Source organism: Nilaparvata lugens, chromosome 2 (assembly GCF_014356525.2).
Source record: "Nilaparvata lugens isolate BPH chromosome 2, ASM1435652v1, whole genome shotgun sequence".
NCBI lineage: Eukaryota > Metazoa > Arthropoda > Insecta > Hemiptera > Delphacidae > Nilaparvata > Nilaparvata lugens.
The window spans coordinates 71,988,138-72,012,178 of NC_052505.1; the positions used below are offsets into that span (position 1 = coordinate 71,988,138).

The 24,041-nt window shown below is 34.6% G+C and overlaps 1 protein-coding gene across 1 annotated transcript; it reads right to left on the reverse strand.

Annotated features, from left to right (window-relative positions):
- Positions 1-5,901: 5,901 nt before the first annotated feature.
- Positions 5,902-23,850, reverse strand: LOC111043996 (S-methyl-5'-thioadenosine phosphorylase-like). The gene is made up of 6 exons (XM_022329048.2): positions 23,593-23,850; positions 19,402-19,547; positions 17,847-18,014; positions 15,317-15,572; positions 14,263-14,472; positions 5,902-7,243 (listed from the first exon to the last, which is right to left on the reverse strand). The coding sequence occupies exons 1-6, from the start codon at positions 23,614-23,616 to the stop codon at positions 7,199-7,201; spliced, it is 849 nt and encodes a 282-aa protein (XP_022184740.2). The 5' UTR covers positions 23,617-23,850; the 3' UTR covers positions 5,902-7,198.
- Between the last annotated feature and the right edge of the window lie 191 nt (positions 23,851-24,041).

The window sequence follows — 24,041 nt, forward strand, 5'->3', positions numbered from 1 at the left end:
CTGGCTAAACGGATATGGCGAGCGAAGGGAGCCTGACGGCTAGTAATATTCCCAGGATTTAAGTAGCAGTGCCCAATCAATTTTTCCGCGATAAATGCATAATTATAAATCTTCAACTTGGTGCCAACCTAACAAAGTCAACTCAATGCCAACCTGACAAAATTATTAATTTAGTTGCCAGTTAACAACTGTTTCGAAGAGGTACTCTATCTAGATTATAGTTCTATAGTAACATATGATATGGAAATTTCAATTATATTGGGAGAAGAAGAATATACATGCTAAAAGACGAACTTTAAACCCTTAAAAACAACCCTTAGAGTTAAAATATTGCCAAAAGATTTCTTAGTGCACCTCTAAAGGGCCAACTGAACATACCTACCAAATTTGAACGTTTTTGGTCCGGTAGATTTTTAGTTATGCGAGTGAGTGAGTGCCATCAACATGCGTGTGTTACAGCCACCAACATTTAAAATGACGGACTGATTTACACTTCTGAGCATATATTTCTCTAACCGTTTGCTATATTAAGAAAAAAAAATTACTACAGAGAGATTTACTTTAAACTGTCATTATTTGTTGAATAGATGAGAGTATCGATGTTATTTATAATAATACCGCTAAGGAAAGCTGACATTTTGAAGTGAATATAGGTACCACAAATGACTCAAGTTTTATTTTTGTGAATAGTGGTGTCTTGTTTTTTTTGTACCGTATTCACTTTTCAAGTGGTGGATTATTATCAAGTTTACCAAAATCGAATTTCTCTAATTTCAGCTTTCATAGTCTAAAAAAAACTTATCTGTAAGGTTTTTTATCAGATCCTTGAAATTTAATTAATTCAAATTGGTCTACGATTTGCATATGAAATTGAAAATAAAACTAAAAATTAAGTTTCATAAGATTTATTTTGGAAAGGGATAAAGCCGATAAAGGACCAAATATTTTAAAGGATGCGGATATTCAAGACAATCTAACATATGTTATTATTGTTGATGAATGCCATCATAATGACCACTCCATCACATATTACTTACTACTTACTTATGCGGTGGCCACTCGTACCCCAATCGGTACTTAGCCTCATCAACTAAGTCTCTCCAAAAGTTTCGGTCACCCGCGTCCTCCTCTTTTAGGCCCATCCTCCTCATATCTTTCCGGACCTAGTCCCACCATCTAGTTTTTGGCCTTCCAGCTGGTCTCCTTCCTATAGGATTATTCCTCAGTACACTGCTTGTCAGAGCGCTTTCTTCTTTCCTCAGAATGTGTCCCGTCCACCGTAACCTTCTGCTTTTAATCTCACCCACTATGTCTTGATTCTCCAAACTCCGTTCTCTAGTGTTGGGCCAAACATTTTTCGAAGAATTTTGTTTTCAAAAACAATGGTCTTTTTTAAAAAAGAATAAAATACCTTCCCGTAGCCTGTAGAAAAACCTTTACAAAAGTCATCACCTCATCATTGGTAATCCACAGAAATTAGGCTGAATAGTTTTGCGGTTCTAATAGTTAAGCTTTTTTAGAGCTGCACTAATTTTCTTTTCAATTGATTCAAGCTTCTGAAGATTTTTCAACGTTATGAGAGCTAATTGTTTGAAGTTCTTCATTTTCAACGTTAAGTGAAAGATGTTCAAAAAGTGTGAATCACAGCATGATTTTCTATACGTGATATACATAATTTTTAAATTGTTTTTTTGAGTGCATGTAGCGCTTATAATGCAGTTTCCCCTTTTAGGGAATTGTATCCATCTAATCTCCTACCTAATATGACTGGTCTGAACTAAATAATAACAAATTAATAACTGTCATAGGAAAAAATATTGTTGAAATGAGAACAAAAATTGAAAATTCAATTAATATTTTATTGCGTTTTGAGCAGTTCACTGGATAACAATATTTCAAATTATAGATAAGAGAGTACAATATAATAAGATTAAAATAAGAAATCAGATTAAGAAATACAGTTGTTAAATCTCTACAAACACTGTTTCTCAAAACTACAAAGCTAACAATATTTTTAACTGAAAACAAATAAATGAAGTAGCCTATGGATTATTTTTAAAATATTCATTGAAGAGTTGTTTAGACATAAAAGCGAATGGAATGTACTAGGATAAATTATTAGAATGTATAAGGATAATTTTTTTGACTTGAGTTGGAATGAAATTGAAAATTATTATTCGTCTGAAATTTCTTCTGTATTTGTATTTGTCAAGTTATATGTTTTTACATCTCAATTTTAAATTCAATATAAAAATGGTAACTTAATTACCGCACATAAACCAAAGAAACAGATTTCAATAAATTAAACACTAAACGCTGAGATAGAAATAGGATTACTGATCTAATTAAGACTACGTATAATAAAAATTAACATTTATTAATAAGCTGTTTCACAGCAATAGATTTTCATAAATTCAACCGGTAAGCACCATAAATATCAATTTTCAATATTCTTCAAACATTTTAACCGGTAGTTAAATAATAGGAAATAAATTCATCTAGGCCTATAAAAGCATATACATTTTTACACAAAATAAATTATTGTTTGCTAACAGAAAAGAATCTTCAGCTCCCAGGATGGCAGGTCTTTCAATTTTTAACCTGGATGGAATTCTTCATTACTAATGGAAGCGCGATGAATCAATAGGTTGGTATAAGAAGCAATCGCTTATAAAAAGGTGATTAAACACTATTGTCACTTTAAGCATAAATTGAGCAATTCATCACACAAAACAAACATAAAAACCATGAATTCTGCTATAATAGGAAGACATTCCTTTGGTGAATTATAAATAAGTGTACATATTTGATAAACAAATAGCAATAGAACGAACAAAAATTGAAAATTGTATTCTAACTTTTAAAGAGAATAACTATATTTTCTTTTCTATAACTCTTTATGCTCTAAATAAGAACCTTATGTTGATTATTTCTTTGGAAAATTAACTTTACAGATAAATTATTTATACACTATACAAAAATCAATAATGACATGGAATCATGAGACTACAGTACAGTTAAAAAAACGTTAGTGGTACTTAAAATTGAGCAGATTACTATTTGCAAATGAATTGCTTCAACTTTTAAATAAATATAACATATTTATTATTCTAATTTACTAGTAGAAACGCGTCTGAGGCGTTTCTTGCTGAGGATACTAACCGAACTGTTAGTGTCCAAATATCGTCAGGAAACTCGACAAAAAATGTCGAACGGACCTTTCTCAAACACTTTCCTTTCACATTCCACCGGGAAAACGAGCGGCATGCACATGAAACCGAAAAATTGAACAAAGGAGTAGGTTGGACGCGAGCGTTTCTTTAAATGTGTTAATTTGTAATCTCTGAATTTAATTTATTTTCGTTCTCGTTCTCTTAAATCCAGTGTAGTGTTCCATTTCAATTTAGAAAATATCTGTTTGACTTGACTAATCAATGTTGGGAAGCAACGCGTCTGGGCGTTTCTTGCTGAGGATACTAACCCAACTGTTAGTACCCAAATATCATCAAGAAACTTGAAAAACGTCGAACAGACCTTTCTCAAAAAGGAATCTACTCTTTTAATCAACAAAGAATTGGAGTTACTGACTTCAGTCGACGAAAAAGTATGGCAGTTAAAATGTATGAAGCAAATGACAACTTAGTGAGTGAACTGGATGATGACATGAAACAGTTGGGATTGCTTGATATCGAAGATGGGATGCGTTTACATATTGAAGACGTGAAACTGCTGAAAAAATGATGAAAGTGACTTGAAAGCTGAAAGCTCAGTGGAATCTACGGAAGGCACAGTAGAACGTAATGATAATACTGAGCATGAACAAGCTGTGGATTCCAATGAATCTGCAGTTGGATTAACAAAAGCAGTACGCAGTCTCCAAGATATAGCGAAGCATTCAAAACTAAGGCCTACCGCAAAGGAGTTCATTCCCATAGCGCAACAGATCGCAGACCACGATACATTCAACGTTGATAATGGAGAAATTACGCAAACTTTGGAATACATGGTGCAAGAACTAGTTGAGGAACCAGGCTCTTATAATCATGAATGAATTGACAAACAATATGCGACGATGGGGTGTCAACGATACCATGGTTAAACAGATTCTTCGCTACTTAGTTGAAGCAGCTGTAGTATTGGGCCACTTCTCTTACTTGGGAGCAAATATTTACTGTCATCTAGTCAGTTTCGTTTCAGATATTTCACCAAAAATTGCTGTATTTTTTGTTAAATATCTGCGAAATTACGTACATCTCAAATGAATTCTGGCTGAGGATCGAAGTAACGCGAGGCAACACATATAGATTTATCTATTTTTTATCAGAGCTTTATGATCAGCTGCTGATTCAGCGGGTAAAATGTATCGCTGATGCACTCTGTAGAGCGTACGGTTTGCTGTTGAAAGAATCTCATATTTCTTCGAACATTCAATGTGTGTGTAAAGCTTTAAAGCAGATCTGACGCAACCTGTATCAGGACGAAAGGCTAATGTTGCAGCAAATAGTCTTAAAATTGGAAGAACTCTTTCATTTGTTTTTTTTTGGATACGATAACGATGGCCTTTTTGTCTAATATGATTGAGCTTTCTAAATGTGGTTGGGGTCTCGTCGAAAGTCACACAGCTAGTGTCGTAGACAATGGCAAATGTGTTGAGTCAGTTGAGAAAAGCTGGGCGGCTGACGTTGACCTAGACGGCGAGATGCTCACCAATGAACAGAAGGAGTTCCTGAGTGACAATGGATTCCATTGCGAAGTTAGACCGGAAACAGAAGACAGCGGTATGACCGACGAAATGACTGATGACGAAATGACCGATGAAATGACCGACTGCATACGAAGAATTTTTGCTTACAATACCGGCTAAGCAAAACAAGTTTTAGTTTTTAAGTATATAATTGGCCAAAGCAGGATATCTTCTTACTGCATGCGGTAAGTTATGATGTTGTATTTTGATGTTGCACGATTTTCATGGTGTATGACGCCATAGTGCTCAAGCTTTTGTAAAGAATTTATTAAGGGAAAGTTTGCTATCTTTTTGAGAGAAATCATTCATGGAAAAAGTTTACTTGTCTTATTTAACTAACTTTGAAGGAAAGTTAGTTTGTTTAAAGCTTTAAAAGTGTTCTAATTTGAACACATTTTTGTACATATTTTTTAGGTATGAATGAGGATATCATTTATGGAAGAAAGTTTATTTGTCTTGTTTAACTAACTTTGAACGAAAATTAATTTGCTTAAAGTTATAAAAGTATAATTGAGAGGAATCATTTATGGAGCAAGTGCTGGTAAAGTTTGATTCAGAGGAACTCTGTAGACTTGGTAAGAGTTGAAGTAATGTAGTGTGCATTTACGGTGTGGTGTGTGGCTGGGGATATGAAGTTTGAGGGTGAGCCTCCTTTTGCGGTGAATTGGAATATGTTCTGCACTCTCTGGAGTGTCACTTAAAAATGACTGAAGAGTGCGAATCATGTTTGGATTTGCGTTGGAGGGGTGCTTTGATTCTCAATTTTTATGTCTTTATCTATATTATACTGTACTTGCGTACTGTATCTTTGTTCTTAGTGAGTTTATTCTTCTAAAACAACTGACACTTGAAATGACTAAAGAGTGCGACACATGTTAAATTTATATTGAAAGGGTGCTGTGATTTTTTATTTGTATGTAGATACAAGTATCCTAAATAACAACTTGAACCTTATTGATAGTAAACTAAGTGAGAATACACTTCTTTGCCGGTAGTGCCATTTTGTAAGTAAAAATATTTATTTTATCAATCTGTATTATTTTATGGCAAATAAATGAATTTGAATTTGAAGCAAGCATAGTATAGATTCTACGTTGTACCTGGTTTGGTTTTCTGTACTGGAAGCTCAGTAAACTATCCAAATGATTTATGGTTGAGGTTATGCATCTCGCTTTTGGAAACTTTCTACTGGTGACATTTTTTCAAGTATTTCGATTTGGGAACTACAAAGTTGCCAGGATGGTACGGGTTTCTGAGAATAAAACCTTTTTTATGATTTTTACTTCTTGAGATAATTTAATTTATGGTCGCCTGAGGTTGAAGTCTTTGGGGTGGTCCATTTCCGGATTAACGGCAAATAACTTGGGAAACTGAGGGTATATTCCTTCAGGATACTGTTTGTCTCGTGATAAATTTGATTTCTCAGAGTGTCGACTCTAGGGAAATTTGTTCCATTTTGAAAAGATTACACAATTTGAGTTATTTTTGAAACTGGAAAGAGTCACTACAATTATTGATGTGCTTAAAAATATAATATGGCATGGGATGAACACTCTTGGAGGGTGTATGCTCGGGATATCAATTGATTGGCTGCTGATTTGGGAATGGATCACCCCAGGGATTTCGGATTTAGGAGCTCATATTTCAAGGAGTGAAGGTTGTGGGGGGTTTTCCGTGGAAGCTTGTTTATTTTAGTGACTTGATGGAGTCCCAATTGGGGTATTTTGTGAGGATTGTGACCACACACAAGTGGAAGGGGCGACGTGTACAATCGTATAGCTTTTTGTTGGTAGAGTCCCTTGCGGGGAGGGAGGTCCCACCTCGCCTGAATGTATCATTTGAGCCGTTAATGGGCCTTAGGACTGTTTATTTGGCCCTTTTCTGTTCTATTGGTATTAATAACTAACGTTAGAATCGACTGATTAAAATTACTTATTCTTATAAAATATTTGAGGTATTTTCTGTGCAATGTGTTTTACGTTTTTTAGGTGCTTTTGAGTTGTTTTGAGTTTTCGAATGATTAATATAATACGATAAGTTCCAGTTGGCTAGTGCAATTTGATTAATCGAATTATCCCATCACGTGTATGGAGACTGAAATCTATTTAATTAAATATTTTCAATATCATGTTGACTCTTGCATAAATAGGATTTTCATGTTTCAAAAAAAAATTGAGCTTGATTTTAGCACAGCGATGACAACAATGGGTGCCATTGATCAATCTATCTTCAACTTAGATGATTCAACAACCATGCTTTCCCTTGCTGGCTTGTCCAATAAAATAGGATATACTTCCTTGATGAACTTCAAATCTAGAGCAGAGAGTAAATTCATTATTGTTTTTGAGCAGAGTGGTTGGAAGTTTCTGGATTAATTCGTAAATTGATATTGTTGCTTTCATCATGACAGTTCATGTGATGCTTATTATTCACTTACTCGTGTGACATGGATATCTATTTCTTGCTCTGCGGTAGCATGATACTGGATTCCACAGTAGCCTGAAAATAAGAAACCAAGATTATAAATTTATTTACAAAGGCAACTCTCTACAAGTATTTTAAGCCCAGGTGATGATGAGGGGATGAATGATAATACAGTAAAAACGTTTCTATTTGTGATGATTTCATGAATGGATCAATAGAGATGATGAATAGCTGAATGAAACTTAAGAATGAGTAGCTGATATAAAATGAGAGAGAAATGAAACCTGAATTACTTGTTAATCTATACTAAAAACCTACTTGCTACATACTATTGTCTTGTCAAAATTAATATTATTTATACTTCATATATTTATACTTTATTAACATATTTAGATAGCCTACTTAGTTTCAGACAAATTTTAGTTTACTCATCACAAAATATGAGCAAGATCGTGAAAGCTCATTATTAACGAGAAGAGTATTTGATGATATCTTTCTTCTTCTTCCTTTAGCACTACAGTCCTATGTGGACCTTGGCTTCCATGACAATTCCTTTCCATCTGTCTCTATCACCAGCAACTCTCTCCCATCCCCTACTTCCCAACACTCGCAGATCTCTCTCCACATCTTCCAGCCACCTTCTCCTTGGTCTCCCTCTTCTTCTTGTGCCTTCAATTCTTGCTTCCAATATGGCCTTTGGCAACCTTTCTCTATTCATCCTCTCAACATGTCCAAGCCAGCGTATCCGTTGCGACTTGATGAAACTTGCAATATCTTCCCTTCCAAGTATATTATTTATCTCTTCATTACTTCGATTGACCCAACCTTCAGCTGTTCTTATGGGTCCCCATATTCTTCTGATAATTTTTCGTTCGAAGACTCTGAGAGCTTTTACGTCATTCATGAGAAGTGTCCATGCTTCGCATCCGTATTTAGCAATAGGCCGGATAAGAGTTCTATGGAGTTTCAGTTTAATGCTACGAGAGACCAGTCTTGAGCAGAAGATGTGCTTGTAACGGAAGTAAGTTCTATTTGCACTCATTATTCTATTGGTGGTTTCACTACTCACATAGTTTTTGTTATAAATAGCTGAGCCCAGATATTTAAACTCAGTTACTCCCTCAAAAATATAGTTTCCAAAATGGAAGAGGATCGTTGAGAGAGGGTCACCCTGCTTAACTCCTGAATGAACCTCAAATCCCTCGCTACTACAATTTCCTACAATAACTTTTGCTTTGCAGCCTGCCAGTGTTACATTCACCAACCGGAACAATTTCCCTGGAGTACCCAACTGCCGCAAGAGCAAGAGCTAATTGGCCTCTATCAAGGCTGTCAAATGCCCTCTGGAAATCCAGGAGCAACATGTGTAGGTCCATTCCATGCTCATAACATTTTTCAAGGCTCTGTCTCACTGCAAAGATCTGATCCACCGTTCCTCTGTCTGTCCTAAAACCGCTTTGGTATTCATCAATGATTCCATCTGCATATGGACTTATTCTGTTTGACAGGATATATGAGAATATCTTATATACTACACAGAGCAATGTTGATTATGTTGACATTGTTGAAATTACAGACAATGTTGAAATTCCTCGGTAGTTCTCACAGATGCTTTTGTCCCCTTTTTTAAATATAGGGCATATAAGACCAATGCTCTATTCCTGTGGCATCTCCTCATTTTCCCATGCTCCTCCAATCAGCTGATGAAGCAGTTCTTCCAACTTCTTTCCTCCATTTTTTATGAGTTCTGCGGTAATTTGATCTTCTCCAGGCGCTTTGTTGTTTCGCAGTTTCCTAATTGCTTCACTCACTTCATACCTTGAGGGTTTTGCAGCTTGAGGCACCACAAACATGATCTGCTCCTCCCTAGGGCCTATCTCCTCTGGTTCAATATTCAATGTATCTTTGAAGTGTTCTTTCCAGCGATTCATTATTTCTGCCTGATCTGTAAGAGTCACACCCTCCTTATTTTTACAAATGTTCAGTCTTGGTTGAAATCCTTTTCCTAGATTTTTTACCTGCTTGTATAGACCTCTTGTATCAGACCTTTCAAGAAGTTGCTGTATTTCTTCAACCTTTCTCTTCATGGCTTCCCTCTTCTTACGCCTGCAAATCTTATTGGCCTGCATTCTACTAGCCTTATATTGATCTTGTGACCTTCTTGTTTCTCTCTGTTACATTTTCTGCCTGTCCCTGTTTTTGACTCTTATCGCCTCCACACATTCATCATCAAACCACTCCTCATTCGCCCTCTCTCCCCTAAGACCTCCTCTGCTGTCGATACAATGGTCTGTCTGACGTGTGTCCAAAGTTCCTCTATGTTAGGTCTCTCAACAGAGAGTTAGAGTCTCGTCAAGTTTTCTTCTGAAATCTGCACCATTCTGGGGGGTTTTCAAAAGTTCAACATTCCACTTTCTTCTTTCCTCAGCATTGTTGATTTGTACCTTGGAAAGGCTTTCTCTTACAACGGTCTTGACCAGAAAATGGTCAGTATCGCAATTAGGGCCTCTCATTGTTCTAACATCTATGATTGAGGATGCATGCCTTTTAGACACCAGAACATGGTCTATCTGATTCACCTGGTCAGTGCCTGGCACTCTCCATGTTCCTTTGTGAACCCTCTTGTGGTCAAAGCATGTACTCCTTGTGAACATGTCTGACATGCAAGCAAAACTAGCTGAGAACTTACCATTGTCATTTGTTTCATCATGAATTGTAAACCTACCAGCAACATGCCTCAGAAAATTATCTTTGCCAATCTTTGCATTAAAATCGCCCAAAGAAAGAACAAGGTCATGCCTTGGTATCCTCTCATATGTCCTCATCATGGTATCCATGGAACGCTTCTTTTTCTTCTATGCTCTTCTCCTCAGTAGGGACATAGGCGGAGAGAATGGTTTAATTCATGAATCTGCCCTTGATTCGCAACAGACATAGTATATCATTAATTGGCTCAAATCCCAACAGACTTTTTCGATTTTTTTCAAATCAAATTTTATTCACTCGAAATTCATACAAAATATTAACAAAAGGATAACATGACAAGTTACAAGTGAACGAGATACTACTCACAAAAAGTACAGTATATTACTGGACTTTGTCCGCGAATAGGAGTCAGATCCAAAGTGTTATAAGTAAGATTATTTATTTTATAACTTGATATAGTTGAAGATTTAGTAGGTCTAGGAAATGGAGTTGGGAAGAAGAAAGATTTAGAAATTTAAGTAAGATGTAATGAAGATGTTTGAGTGCAAGCTCGCACATACATACAAAACAAGGAATTTTAGTATCATTTACCATTATAAATTTCACCCATTTGTAGAAAAAGAGCGATAATACCTATCAATCTACAGAGAAATAATATAATTAAAATATCAATCAATTCCATAGTGTAGTATAATTCTACATATAATAATAAGATTATTATAATTCTTATAATAATAAGACAGTTATTAGTGACATCATCGAGACAAAAACGTATCACCCAGAATAAATTGATGGAATATTTGGTAGTTAATACAAGGTTGACTTGATTTGTGGATAAATATAGAAACTTATTAACACGCGATTAGTCGCACGGACTTGCAGAACGTCAGTGGTCGCGCTTGAGCATTTTGCTCACACTCACCCTTATGGCTCCCTTGACCATAAACAGTTGGTTTTGACAATGCTCTTCCAATATTTATTAATTTCAAATCTTTCTCGACGTGTTTTATGTTATTATATACTATTTAATAGTATAATATAATACATGGAGGAGATTCCAAAAATAAATACTGCATATTTATTTATAGAATTTATCATTTTTATGGGATAAAATAATCTACTTATGAATGGAATGAATATACTTTCTTTATTTGACTGATTTTTCGACATCTAGATAGAATAAAAATATAATGAAAGTTCAAAGCAGAAGATGGAATATAAAATAGGAAGATAATACCTATATATTGAAATTAGTCAACGTTCATTCTGTTATCCTCAAACTGTTCAAGAATGTCTAGAGGACAGTCACAGCGAGGATTACATGAACTACCAACCTTGGAAAACGAAAATTCCCAAAGCTACATACAAAAGTTACAATTGTGCGGCAATTTGCCGCGGGCGCGACTAATCGCGTGTTAACTTTAAACCTTGAAGAAGCTTTCCACCTCAACTGGCGAACGAAGCCGTAGCCAAAGCTTAGTTTTATTCATAGTGTTTATGGGTATTTATTCTTCTCAAATCAGGTGGTAGTAAGTTATAAAATTTCGGAGCAAGGAAAAGAAAACACATCTGGAACGTGGTACAGTTCGATTTTGGAAGCCTAACAATCATTTGAGTAGTTTGCCGTGTTACAACAGAAATTTCAACATCATTGTTATATACTGAAACAGATAGATCTGTTACCACTTAATTGATTAAATAAAGACAGAAACTTCAGCACATAAGAGTGCCTCAGTGGTGGAATATTCAGTGCTTTGAAAATTGGGAATGTATGTGACCTCCTATTAACTTAATGAATAATAATTCTTATTACAGACTTCTGTAGCACTACAAGCCTTTTATAATGAGAAACAAAAGTGGATGCCCAACAGGAAATTCCGTATACAAGCTTAGAATGAAAAAATGCATAGTACATAATCCGTAGAAAATGTTTAGGGAAAAATTGCTTCAAGTGATAAAATCGTCTTATCAAGAACATTAGATACATCTTTATTTTCTTTATGTGGGAGTCCCAAGTTAATTTATAATCAAGAATCAAACCTAAATATTTTATTGTATCAGATTGATCTATCTCATCACAGCTACATGACACACTATTACAACCAACTTTATGATATTTTAGAAAAACTGGAAACTGAAAGGAGCTGAAAAGGAGAAATTTATATATTTGGTTTTAGATGCATCTAGTGCTAATTTATTATATTGGAACCAACAACACAAGTCATTAAGATCCAGTTGCATCATTTTTTACAATTTTATCTCAATGTCAGAAGAATATGCTAACGCAGTATCATCTGCAAAAGAAGTTAAAGAGCCTTGAAAGTTATGGGAAAAGAGATCATTTAAGTAAATCAGGAAAAGGATCAGACCCAATACCGATCCCTGAGATACACCACAAGTAATCAAAGCCTATTCACTACTAAATTCACCAATGGACACATATTGTCTACGATTATACAGGTATGACTCGATCCATCTAAAGGGCACCCCCCGGATACCAGATTCATGCAATTTGCGTAAAAGAATGCAATGATCTACGGTATCAAAGGCGTTTTTTATGTCCAGGAATAGACCCGAAGTTCTACTCTTGTACGGTTTGTTAATCCCATTATAAATTCCAGACATGGAATTTTGTAAAGCATGCTCAGTGTTCAGACCCTCCTGAAACCCATATTGTTGCTTATTGAAAAATTTGAATTGCTTGTAAAAACCGATTAATCGCTTCTTGAATAGTTTTTCAAGTAATTTAGAGAGCAAAGAAATTAGACTGTAATTAGAAATGTCAGTATGTGATCCAGATTTGAAAATAGGAATCACCTTGGCAATATTCAGATCGGCAGGAAATCTCCCTTCCAAGAAAGAAGTGTTGAAGATATCACATGGAATCGGTATATCGAAGTAGATATAGCCTTGAGAAGTTCAGAACAAATTGAGTCAGGACCTGGAGACTTTCCCTTTTTTAATGAATTTATTTCATACAACAGTTCGTCATAAGTGACCGGCCTTAAAAACAAAGAATTAGAGGAACGATAAGTTTTGAATTTGCGTTCATACGATCTTTTTGTAGCATCATCTAAATCAGCTATAGATGAAACAATTTGTCCAGAAATTCTTATGAAATAATCGTTGAATTCATCTGCCAGAACCTGTTCATCCAAAATCACAGAGTCATCAATATTCGAAGATATTGGGCTTTTTCTTAGAGGATGATTGACCACAGTAACTATTAATAATCTCCCACTGTCGCTTGAGAGGGTAGGCTTTCAAATTAGAAAAATATTTCACCTTCTGCTCCTTAATTAATTTGACTATTTTATTTTCAGAAGTAATAAAATCATTTTTAAGTTGCACATAATGAGGGTTTTTAGAAAGTTTTTTATAGAGTTTGTCTCGATTCTTTATTTCCGAGCACAAACTATTCATCATCCATGGCTTTAAAAATGTATAATGCTTTTTCGATTGCAATTGTTGAGAAAATTGAGTAGTAGCATAGTCGATGTAAGAATTAAGCACATTCATGAAAACAGAAAATTTTACATCAACATTATCATAGGCGAGAACACGCCTCATGCTTTAATAGAAAACTATTTAGTTTCTTATAATCTTATTTTTTCCTAATTTGTGGAATCACATCATTATCATTTATGTTTTTAATAAAGGACAATGAAGCTGATACAGCTCTGTGATCAGTGATATGTGATTCAATTACCGCGCTATGTAATTGATTAGTGTTGAATTTTGATTTGAAGAAAATATGATCTATACAGGTAGAATTAACATTAGTCACTCGAGTGTCAATGTTGACAAGAGATTCCCTGAATAACGTATATGAACCAGACGCTCAAGGCAAAACTCTAATATTATTAATTTTGTATAGAAAATGAATTTTTATTCAGATGAAATATAAATTATTATGTTTATCCAGTTGACTGTATTTTATGAGCAGTAAATTATTTTCAGATGTACTATCTTTGAAACTAGCTACATAATGCTCATAGATGAATGACAACAAATAATCAACTCAAACCCTGCAGAATAGTATGTAGTGCTAGTGATAGCCTTGAAGATATGCCCTAAAAACTACATAATATTTGGACGATGTGAGAAAAAATTAAGAAATTAAAGAAGTTTTGGGCAATAGCCTGTTTTTTCTTTTCAATAAATAAATAAAAATATTGTTAGAAATTACGTTAACTGCAAAACTGCTAGGTGTAGAATAGAGCAATAGTTGATACAGAAACTAAAACTCTCAATAACACGAAATGGGCCGGTAAAACACCCGAAAGTACAAACTCTTATCTCGACAAAACTTATGTTTCCCTCATGAGATTTGTCTAATCGAGGTTCGACTGTACTAAAAAATTGAATTTTATCAAAACTATACTTACTTTCAAGGAGTCAATGGTGTCATCCCAGTTTTCCTCAGCAATTCTTGGCACCACTTTCAAAAAGAGTTTGGTGATTTTCTCAACATTCTCCTTGAATGTTTTGAGAACATCCGACACATTAACGCCCTCTTCTGAAATTCTCCAACAGTCATAGTCAGTGGCCATTGCTACGACTGCATAGCACAAACCAGCTTCTTTGGCTAGAACCACCTGAAAAAAATTGGAATAAACAATTTAAAGAAAATATTTTGAAGCTTAAAATATTATTTTGAAACATAGGCTACAATGCTATTATGAAAACTTACTTCTTTGACGAAAATAAATTTCTATAATTGAAATGATAACATCAATATTTTTGGACAAATATGTTTTTCTGGAAATAATATGCTTAGTGTAGAGCTAGATAACCAGAGAAGCCCAAAAAAGTTAAATTAATTTATAGCTTTTGGAAAAATTTAATCTTCCAGTAAAATCTAATAATCTTCTTATCTCCTAATAGCAATGACTTTTCACTGAATGTAATAATTAAAATGAATACTATGGAGCATAATTCAATATTTAGTGCTCAACGAAAACTTGAATCCATTATAATAGTTATTTATTCCGTTAATTCCAGTATATAATAGTACATATAATATAAATATAGTGTAGAGCTAGAGGATCAGAGAAACCCATACAAGTAAATGATCTATAACTTATGGAAACATTGAATCTTCTAGATTGATCTAATAATCGTTTAATCTTCTAATAACATAGACTCTTCACAGAATGTAAACATTAAAATGAATGTAGTAATTACGCTATTGAAGACTAGTCCTGTAACGTGGCAAGACATCTGCCAAAAATCATTGATTAATAATACTTTCTACACGAGCGTGAAGTGTAAGTTCAGTATTGATTGTGATAAAGTAATATGAACTATAAAAATTGATTGGAAAAAGTTGAAAGCCACAAAACAAAATAAATAATTGGAAAAAACAATTCTCTTTGGATTATTTGTTTGGAAAACAAGTACAGGAAATCTTCAAAATTTGAAAATAAAACAACATCATACTTCAGGAACCAATGTCATGTTGACTAGCTGAATGCCCCAGGAACGATACAAATTGCTCTCAGCTCGCGAAGAGAATCGCGGTCCTTCGATTGATACGGATGTTCCACTGGAGTGCACCGGTATTGCCAATTCCTCAGCTGCTTCTATCAGGATTTGTCTAGTTTTGTTGCAGAATGCTGGCTCCATGGGAATGTGACAGACACCTTTCGCTTCATCCACCGATCCATCGTAGAACGATGCACTTCTCTTCGTTGTTCTATAAAAGACAATACATGCAAAATCAAAATTTATACATAGCTTGTATATGAGCATGTACGATGACACATCAAATTCTCATTTTAAAATCGCTTGAACTTTGTTATTTTATTTAATACATTCGAGGCTTTCGCTAAGCTACAAATATTCAAAGTAACCGTCCTGATCAGTAATAAAAGGAGGAATAGATATTATTTCATTTATTTACAACGCCGTTTTGAGCTTACAGTCGCCTAGCCACAGTAACTTGAGACCTACTTAATTTCGTTCACATGTTAACTGTATATTAGCATCTTTTCATCCTTTTCAAGAGTTCATTCCACTAGTTAATAGGTGGAGTGAATAAAACCATGATCCCAATTAACTGTTTAGTATGAGGGTGAATTTAAACTCTAACTTACAAGTTAATGAAATGTTTATTTTTGTCATTGAGTTTCAAAGTAACTGTAAAATCTGGAAATCAAAATTAATGCTCAATCTGACTTCGGACAAATCATAGAACATTTATGCAGTTGAATTTGATCAGTGTTAGAGTTACAACTTTGAATTTTTAACAATACTTTACATTTCATCCACTTTTAACAAATCATTCTTCATAGATAATTCAATTTAAATGATTTTACTGTTGAAAAATATTTGTTGGAAACAACACTCGATCAGCCATTTAGTATGAAAAGCGGCGAATTTCAAGACAATATGATGAAAAGTATCAAGTGTTTTGAATGTTCAATCGAAATTTGTGAAATTTGATTGAAGATAGTTTATTCATATGATAAAGAATGTTAATGATGATACATTGCAGGCCTATTTAACACAATGAATTCATGAAAGTGCTATTGTCATGTGAAAAATGTCAAGTAAATACATTTTTGTTAAACGATGGAGCCTTTTGACAAAGTCAAACGAGTGGTGGGAGGTTATCAGTTCGCAACATCTCAAGTGTTTTTGACTATTTATTGAGATACTGAAATAAATGGGAAGTTGAGCCGTCTAGTTGATCAAGTATCAAGTTTTTGTCGCATGTTGATGCACACAGAGGTAGTCAGCTACACCGTTGCACACTAGTTGGGAATAAGTGAAAATGGGTTAGAGTGAAGTGAGATGAAGGATAAGGGCCAAGTCTCATGAGTCGTCTCTTCAGTCGGCACGACAGACAGTGTGCTCTCTGATTGGCTGATTGGGTTGGCGTATAAAATGATTTTTTTGATTTGAATCAGATTTGATTTGATTTCTGTCCAGCCAATCGGAGAGCTTCCTGTCCGTTGTGCCGACTGAAAAGACGACTCGTGTGGCTTGGCCCTAAACCTAGCGCCGCAGTGCAGGATGGTTTCTTACAGCTTGGCGTTGTTGTCATTCGAGATGGGTGTCTGGCTTGGAAGTGTTTCGGCCGCATTGCAGGATGACTGTTAACGGTTGCCGGAAGATCAACAGCTGGATTTTTTTCGTTATTTTTCGTGTTAGAGAAATTCTGATTGCATATTCGTTCTCAGCGACCCCAAGTTTAGCCTAAAGGCTCAGAATGTCAACAATGTTTTTAAATAATTAAAAATCATCATGAAATGTCATTAATATGGTAGTACACCACGTTTCTGGTAACTTTTTACTGGTGACTGGAGTTATTATTGACACACAAAAATCAAAATAATCGTGAGAAAGAAAAACTGCTGATGAACGCGAATAAGACCGCCACTCCATTGTTCTATTGTCTCGGCTGCTTGACTGAGCCTGGCTGGAGGGATCAAATAACCGACTGGTTTGATCTTTCGTCTGTCCGCTAGGCGGAACTACGCCGACCATTGCTGGGTGGAAGATGTTACTGCGGCCGCTCGCATTCCCACCAATGCTGCTATTATTTGCTGTCTCAGCGCCAAGCAACCAGCCTGCACTGCGGAGCTAGGTTAAGGGTTGGATTGGGGGTTAGGTTATTGCTTTTAAATTTCAATATGCTAGTATCAGTTAAATTCCGATAATTTTATTTAAATACCGCATATCATACTGTATCCATTTGACTTCAAAGCACCGGGAACTAGAAGTGAAAACTTGCCTAGCTGAAGTTGCCTACCCGGGCTGATTCTTGATCATCTGAGATCAAGATGAAGTAAATGTCAACCATACAGGGAGGGTCTCAGTTCGTCGATATGTGATACTGTATCCACTGGACTTTCTGAAAGCAACAGGAGCTTGAAGAGCTGAAAACAAAACGTAATGAAGTTGCCTTCCCAGGCTGATTCTTGATCAACTGAGATTTTGTTACCATGGTTTAGTGATTGCGTACCTGTCTATGAAAGAGTCGACGACGACCATGTCTCCGGGTTTGATGTGCTCCTGCAGGGATCCGGACGCAGACGACGCTATTACGTGGGTGCAGCCGGCCTTCTTCAGCGCCCAAATATTGGCTCTGTAGTTCACGTTCGTCGGGCTGATTGTGTGCTGCCTTCCATGTCTTCAAACAAACATAAAAAACCTCGATCATCATAATCAAGCTACAAGAAATATAACAGTAACTTCTTTTTCAACTCATACAAAAAAATGGTGTATGGAGTTTATACAGGCAGTAGTAGATTTTATGCTGATGAAGTCCATGTGACTCTATGGTTTTTGCATAGAGATAGAATGGAATAAAATAGTTGCCTTTACTAAGGGCGGAATTAGGTCTCTAGGTCTTCTCTGCCACACAACTAGTGCGTAGTACAGTTTCTATACAAACACAGCTTGGCCATTGACTGTGTCACGCTTTTCATATTGGCTAGCTTGATCACGAGATTCCGCCATTCAAATACCAAACAAAATGTATAATCATATCTTATTGAATTAGAAATTTGGAACTTATCACTTCTTTTACCGATTGGAAACATGTCTTAGGATGAGTTCGGTATAACATTTTGGAAGGGAATTTGATTATACTTTAATATAGACCAATAAAGATAATTATTTTAAAAACACTAATAAAGCTTGAAACATATTTTTCTTCATACGTCGGCTTCTCGCGGACCACTTCCAGAGCTTTCGCATGCCACTTATTAGGAAACACTGATCTTGTTATGCAGAAAGATAGAAAATTTCAATTTTATTGTATTTCCTTATTCAATTTATTGGATCCAACTTCTAATAATCTAATTTAAAAATATTTTCGTGACTCAATTGAATATAACATTTTATGAAAATATTTAACCGTGATTAAGTGTTTATTAAAGACGTCTTGACTTCTCTGATTGATTCTCTTCAGTCATGAGTACCCATAACATGTTCAATAGCTATTGATATTCATAAGTTTCGAGTTGCAATATCACGAGCAGTGGTTAAAATTTGAATTATCATTATAAATAATAATGATTATGGATTTTGTTTCCATTTTCAATTGTTTAAATTGTTTACAAGTTATTAAATTCATAAAGTAGTAATATAGCTAGAACAATTGGACCTCCAATAGCTTATATTCAATTTTGTGTTTTATAATAATTTTTTCACCAGACTTGTTAGCTGTAAACTTATAAAACAAACTATTTATGATTTCCTTACATTTTCACTTATTTCAATCCTAATTTTCAAGATTTTTGTACATTTTCACTTATTTCAATCCTAATTTTCAAGATTTTTGTACATTTTCGGCTATTGGTTAACTAACAATTCTCACAAAATTTTTAATTGAGGTCATTGAATTCATAGATTGTTGCATTAAGCCTATTCATTTACATTTATGGTCCTCAAATAATATACCTTTTGTTTGATATATTCAATCAATTTAAAGAATACTATAACACTTCCCACTACACTTAGTATTCTACAGGAACATGGTGAAGTTGTGTACCAGGCTGGAAGTGATAACTCACCTAGCCAACAGAACACAATCGACATTCTCAATTTTCCCAGAAATAAGAACATCTGAGGGTTTTCCAAAAGGCGTATCAATGTCGAGTTCTTTTTCATCTTTGAAGAAATTGGGATTATTTAATCCTGAGCCACCAATGATACCAACCTGAAATTGAGAATTCTAGATTAAGACAGAGAATGAAGAACACACCAACACATTGGAAATACGAGGGTCATTTTTTCAACCTCTGATCACATATCATGTGACACAGACAAGCGGTAGGGAGGTGATTTTTACAGAGCTGAACAGCTAATCATATCCAGCAGACGCTCTTTGACCGATGTGGCCAGATAGTTAATTGTTGTTGAGTGATAGACCACAAACATGGCTGCCTCAATTGAGCCTCCCGCAAAGTACTATTTGCGTTACTATTTTCTGATAGCGAGAGAAAACAGTTCGGCATAGACTGATTCAAGTTTACGCAGGAAACGTTATCAGTGTTATGATATTGAGCGAGAATGGTGTCGGAAAACGTAGACGTTAGTTGAAATGACTTCGGGATCGTTGTGATCCATGACAACTCGGCCTCACAGTGCTGGTCCAACCAAACGGCTTCTCCAGTGAATCTAATGGGATAGTTTCGATCACCCACCAAACAAACCTGACTTAGCCACTAGTAACATGACATGACTTTGAGGGTAGAGCTTGCAAACTAACGAGGATCTCCAAAACAACGTTCCAGCCCACTTAAACTCATTTGGCGGCAGCATTATATATTATGAATAGGCTTTTGGTAGGCTGGTCCACTGGTACGATATATGCCTCAATCTTCACGGCAATCATGTTAAAGAATAATCATAAGTGTAAGTAACTGTCAGTGAAAGAATAAATTATTCTTTCATATACATTCGTCTTTTATTTATGGTTAATCGAAGGTTGGAAAAATGACCTCGTATTGATAATTATACATTGTATGAAATATGTACAAAATGTAATTAAAGTTGAGAATTGAATTCAATGTGAGGATCAATATTTCTAAATTAATTATCATAAACTTTATAAACTCTTCATTAAAAAATGAATATTATTTAAAAAATCTAGTAATGACCTGTAGGCCTGTATGTATCAATTCAGATGAAATTGGCTTTTAATAGTCAAAATTGGCCTTTTCATTGAAAAATAATAGTTTCTTATATCATGCTGAATGCTCGTCCTGAATGTGATGAATTCAAGTTTATTACAGAGGATGATTTGAGTGATGAGGTCAATTCAATTTTGATGACTGTAACAGCAGAATCAATTACACGGTGAGTATTTTAAGCAACCTCATGCAGGTTTTTATTTATTTTGCTTATTACCACCTTTGCAATTTATCGTGAGTACTTACAACTAGTTACTGAATACTGAATGAGAATGGTGAAGTAAAAAAAGTGAAGTTCTCTTGTAAGATTGAAGAATTGTATGAATGATCGTTAGTTTGTCAATTTCGTTATTCATCCAGGCCTCTAAGTAGCCTAAATAGATTTTGATTACTGAGATATCTAAAATATTCAAATTACCTAACTGATTGGCTATATTATTTCACGTGACTGGCAAATAATTTACAATACTACTCCATGGAAAAACTCTTCTCTAAAAGAAGAAAAACTTTATCTTATCAAGTTGGATTACAAAAAGATGACTTTCACTTTTTTTCAAGCTTGGTTTGTGTTTATTTTGTGAAAATATGAAATAATAAAAGCATGGAACAAGGTAGACGATATTCTGTTTGTAGATTTGAAGTGGATACTTCACTTGAACTCTTATCAATAGTTTTTTTATGTGTTACAATGTACCATATTTTTAATAGCTAAGAAGCAATATTCCATAAAGCTTTCTTACTGATAATCAGAGTATTACAAGTGGAATACTCAAAAAGCTAATTAATTTTTTCCACCAACATAGGTAAACCTTTTTTGGCTTGTTAATTGACAGAATTGTCAATAATTATTTATAAATTATATAAAAAATGATTGACAGAATTGTCAATTATTTATAAATAATATAAAAAATAATTTTGAATTAACCACATAGAAATTAGAGAAATACAGTAGAGTATCTGGTTTTTAAACCTAATTTACCTAATGCACAACTTGGAAATTAACTGATCACCTTTTCCAGTGAGTGTGATCAGTGTACGAAAAAAAAGAACAATAATTAAACTTATCAAAACATTAAGGTGTTTGATTACAGCATACAACATAGCTATTTTTAAATCAGATATTGCTTGCAGAGTAATACTTTTATCAAGTATTATCAATCTAATCAATCTTGTAACAAGTTTTATCAATGAAAAAAATTGAAATTATTTTTGTACTGTTTTTATTAAAGTAAAAGAAAGACATAATGGAATAATGAATAATAGTCTACTGTTGAGTGGGAATACATGAAGTTTGAATAAGTACATAGATCTAGCTTTAAAATGAGACTTGCAAAGATCTGAGCAATGATAGCCTGATTTGGGAGGTGAAGCATTACCACAACATGAGTTTTCATTGTAAAGGTTGTCTGGTCGTCAGCAAAAATTATTGATTTAAAAATTAGTTTTATATCTGAGGTTTTTGAAATACCTAATTAGCTGTGGAATATTTATTTATTCAGTCATATCCTATTAACTTATATTAGCGAGCAATTTCTGTATATCTGTTTATATTTTTATATCTGGTTATTTATGTTCAACGGATCTCGAAAACGGTTCTAACGCATTTCACGAAATTTGGAACATAGTAAGTTTATGATATGAAAATTCGATTGCACTAGATGTCATCCTTGGGAAAACTCGCTGAATTCATCCTTGGCTGAAACAGCTGAGACTTTGGTCGCCTGTGGATAATAAAAAGTGAGCGAATGATTCTGTGGAAAATCAAAATATCGCATCCCCGAAATTCATAAGCTGACGTATAGCCAGGTGTAAAATATAAACACGATCATTTTAGAAAATTGTGTTTTGTTTATCAATAAATAAAAATAACGAGCGAAGCTCGATGCCCCGATATTATACAATTATTACACTTAATATGTGAGAAGGCACATGTGAAAGATGTAAAAGATGGGCTGGCAATGTACCTCATACTTTTCTATGCATATAATGAACAGCTTTCTTTTGAAGCAGTAGAATGTCTCTGCTATGTGGTGAATAGCTCAGAACCATGATAGCATGCCTAATGCGGCTAACCAAAACTGCATGGGTCAACATTGACAAATGCTTAATTTCCAGCAGTCCTTTCAATTTTCTGAATAGATACGAATTATCCTAAAGGTGCAATTCCTTAGAGGCGTCTCGACACGCGCAGCTATGAATAAGCAAGAGACGTCGAGACGTGTGGTTAGAGCCGTCACGGCTGGAGCACATGACCTATAAATTCATTAATTATATTCGATGACTCATTTGATTTTTATTTTGTATGAACGTTGTGGCGACAGATGAATTAGAAGTGTAGGCTACTATATTGCTTTTACGATTCACATGTAATGAATCATCGAATCCAATAAGCTCAAGTTATGTGCACTAGCCGTGTCGGTTCTAGCCACGCATCTCAAAACTCCTGAACACGAATCTTGAAACGCCTGACCACGAGTCTCAATACCCCTGCTTATGGCCGCGCGTCTCGAGAAGCCTCTAAGGAATTGTACATTAAGAAAAAAATTACTAGGCACTGCAGCCAACTATTCATTGAATACAAGTTGCTTACATGCAGGCTCATACTTCTTAAACAAGCTGCCAGATAGTCTAAAAACTTGAAGAACTTAGGGTACAATAAACATTTTAAAAGGTGCTGATAAAGTATCTCACTGCAAGACCAGCAAACTATGCAATGACGGAATAATATATAATTATATAAGACCGCAAATATCACCGTCTAAGAGGATAAAAGTGCAATTTGCACCTACTGCTAAACTGTCTTACTATTGTCGACACGGACTTTAGGCGATCGACAATATTCATCGATGAACTGTGGTGAAAAGAAGTAAAAGTAATCTCAGTTGGGCTATCACATAGTTTTTTATTTATATTAAACACTAATAACATCAGTTAGAAATGATAAATTACTATTAAAACAGTATTATTTAAAGTTTTCAAGTTAAGTTAATAATGATCTAGAAGATTTATTCATACCGGTACCGGTGAACAAACGACTATAAAAATATAGTAGAAATAAAATCAGCTCACCTTAATTTTGTACTTCGAAGCCATTTTTGTAGATTCTATTACTTTTGATCTTTAAAAACTGAATTAGTATCTTACTGCAGCGTGCAATAAAATAAAACCAGCAGCAGCTAGCAGGAAACTGGTGAAGATAATTTGATTTTACGGGTGCGGGTGCGGGTGTGACTTTGACAAGAATCAATAGGCAATAGTAACAGTAGCATAACCTAAAAGAAAATGTTAATCAACGTTTCAAAGGTAAAAATGTGGGTAAATGGATTGAGTTTTTGATTTTAAATTGGCAATTTATTAAAAATGTTTTATAATTTTAAATAATATACACAAAGAACGAAAATTAAAACGTTAACCTCAAAAAATGCTAGATGCGCAAGCGCATTACGATACATTATTGCTCATAGATCACTTTTGTTCGAGTGTCATTATGCCATCATAATCTTGTCTGTGTGACTGTG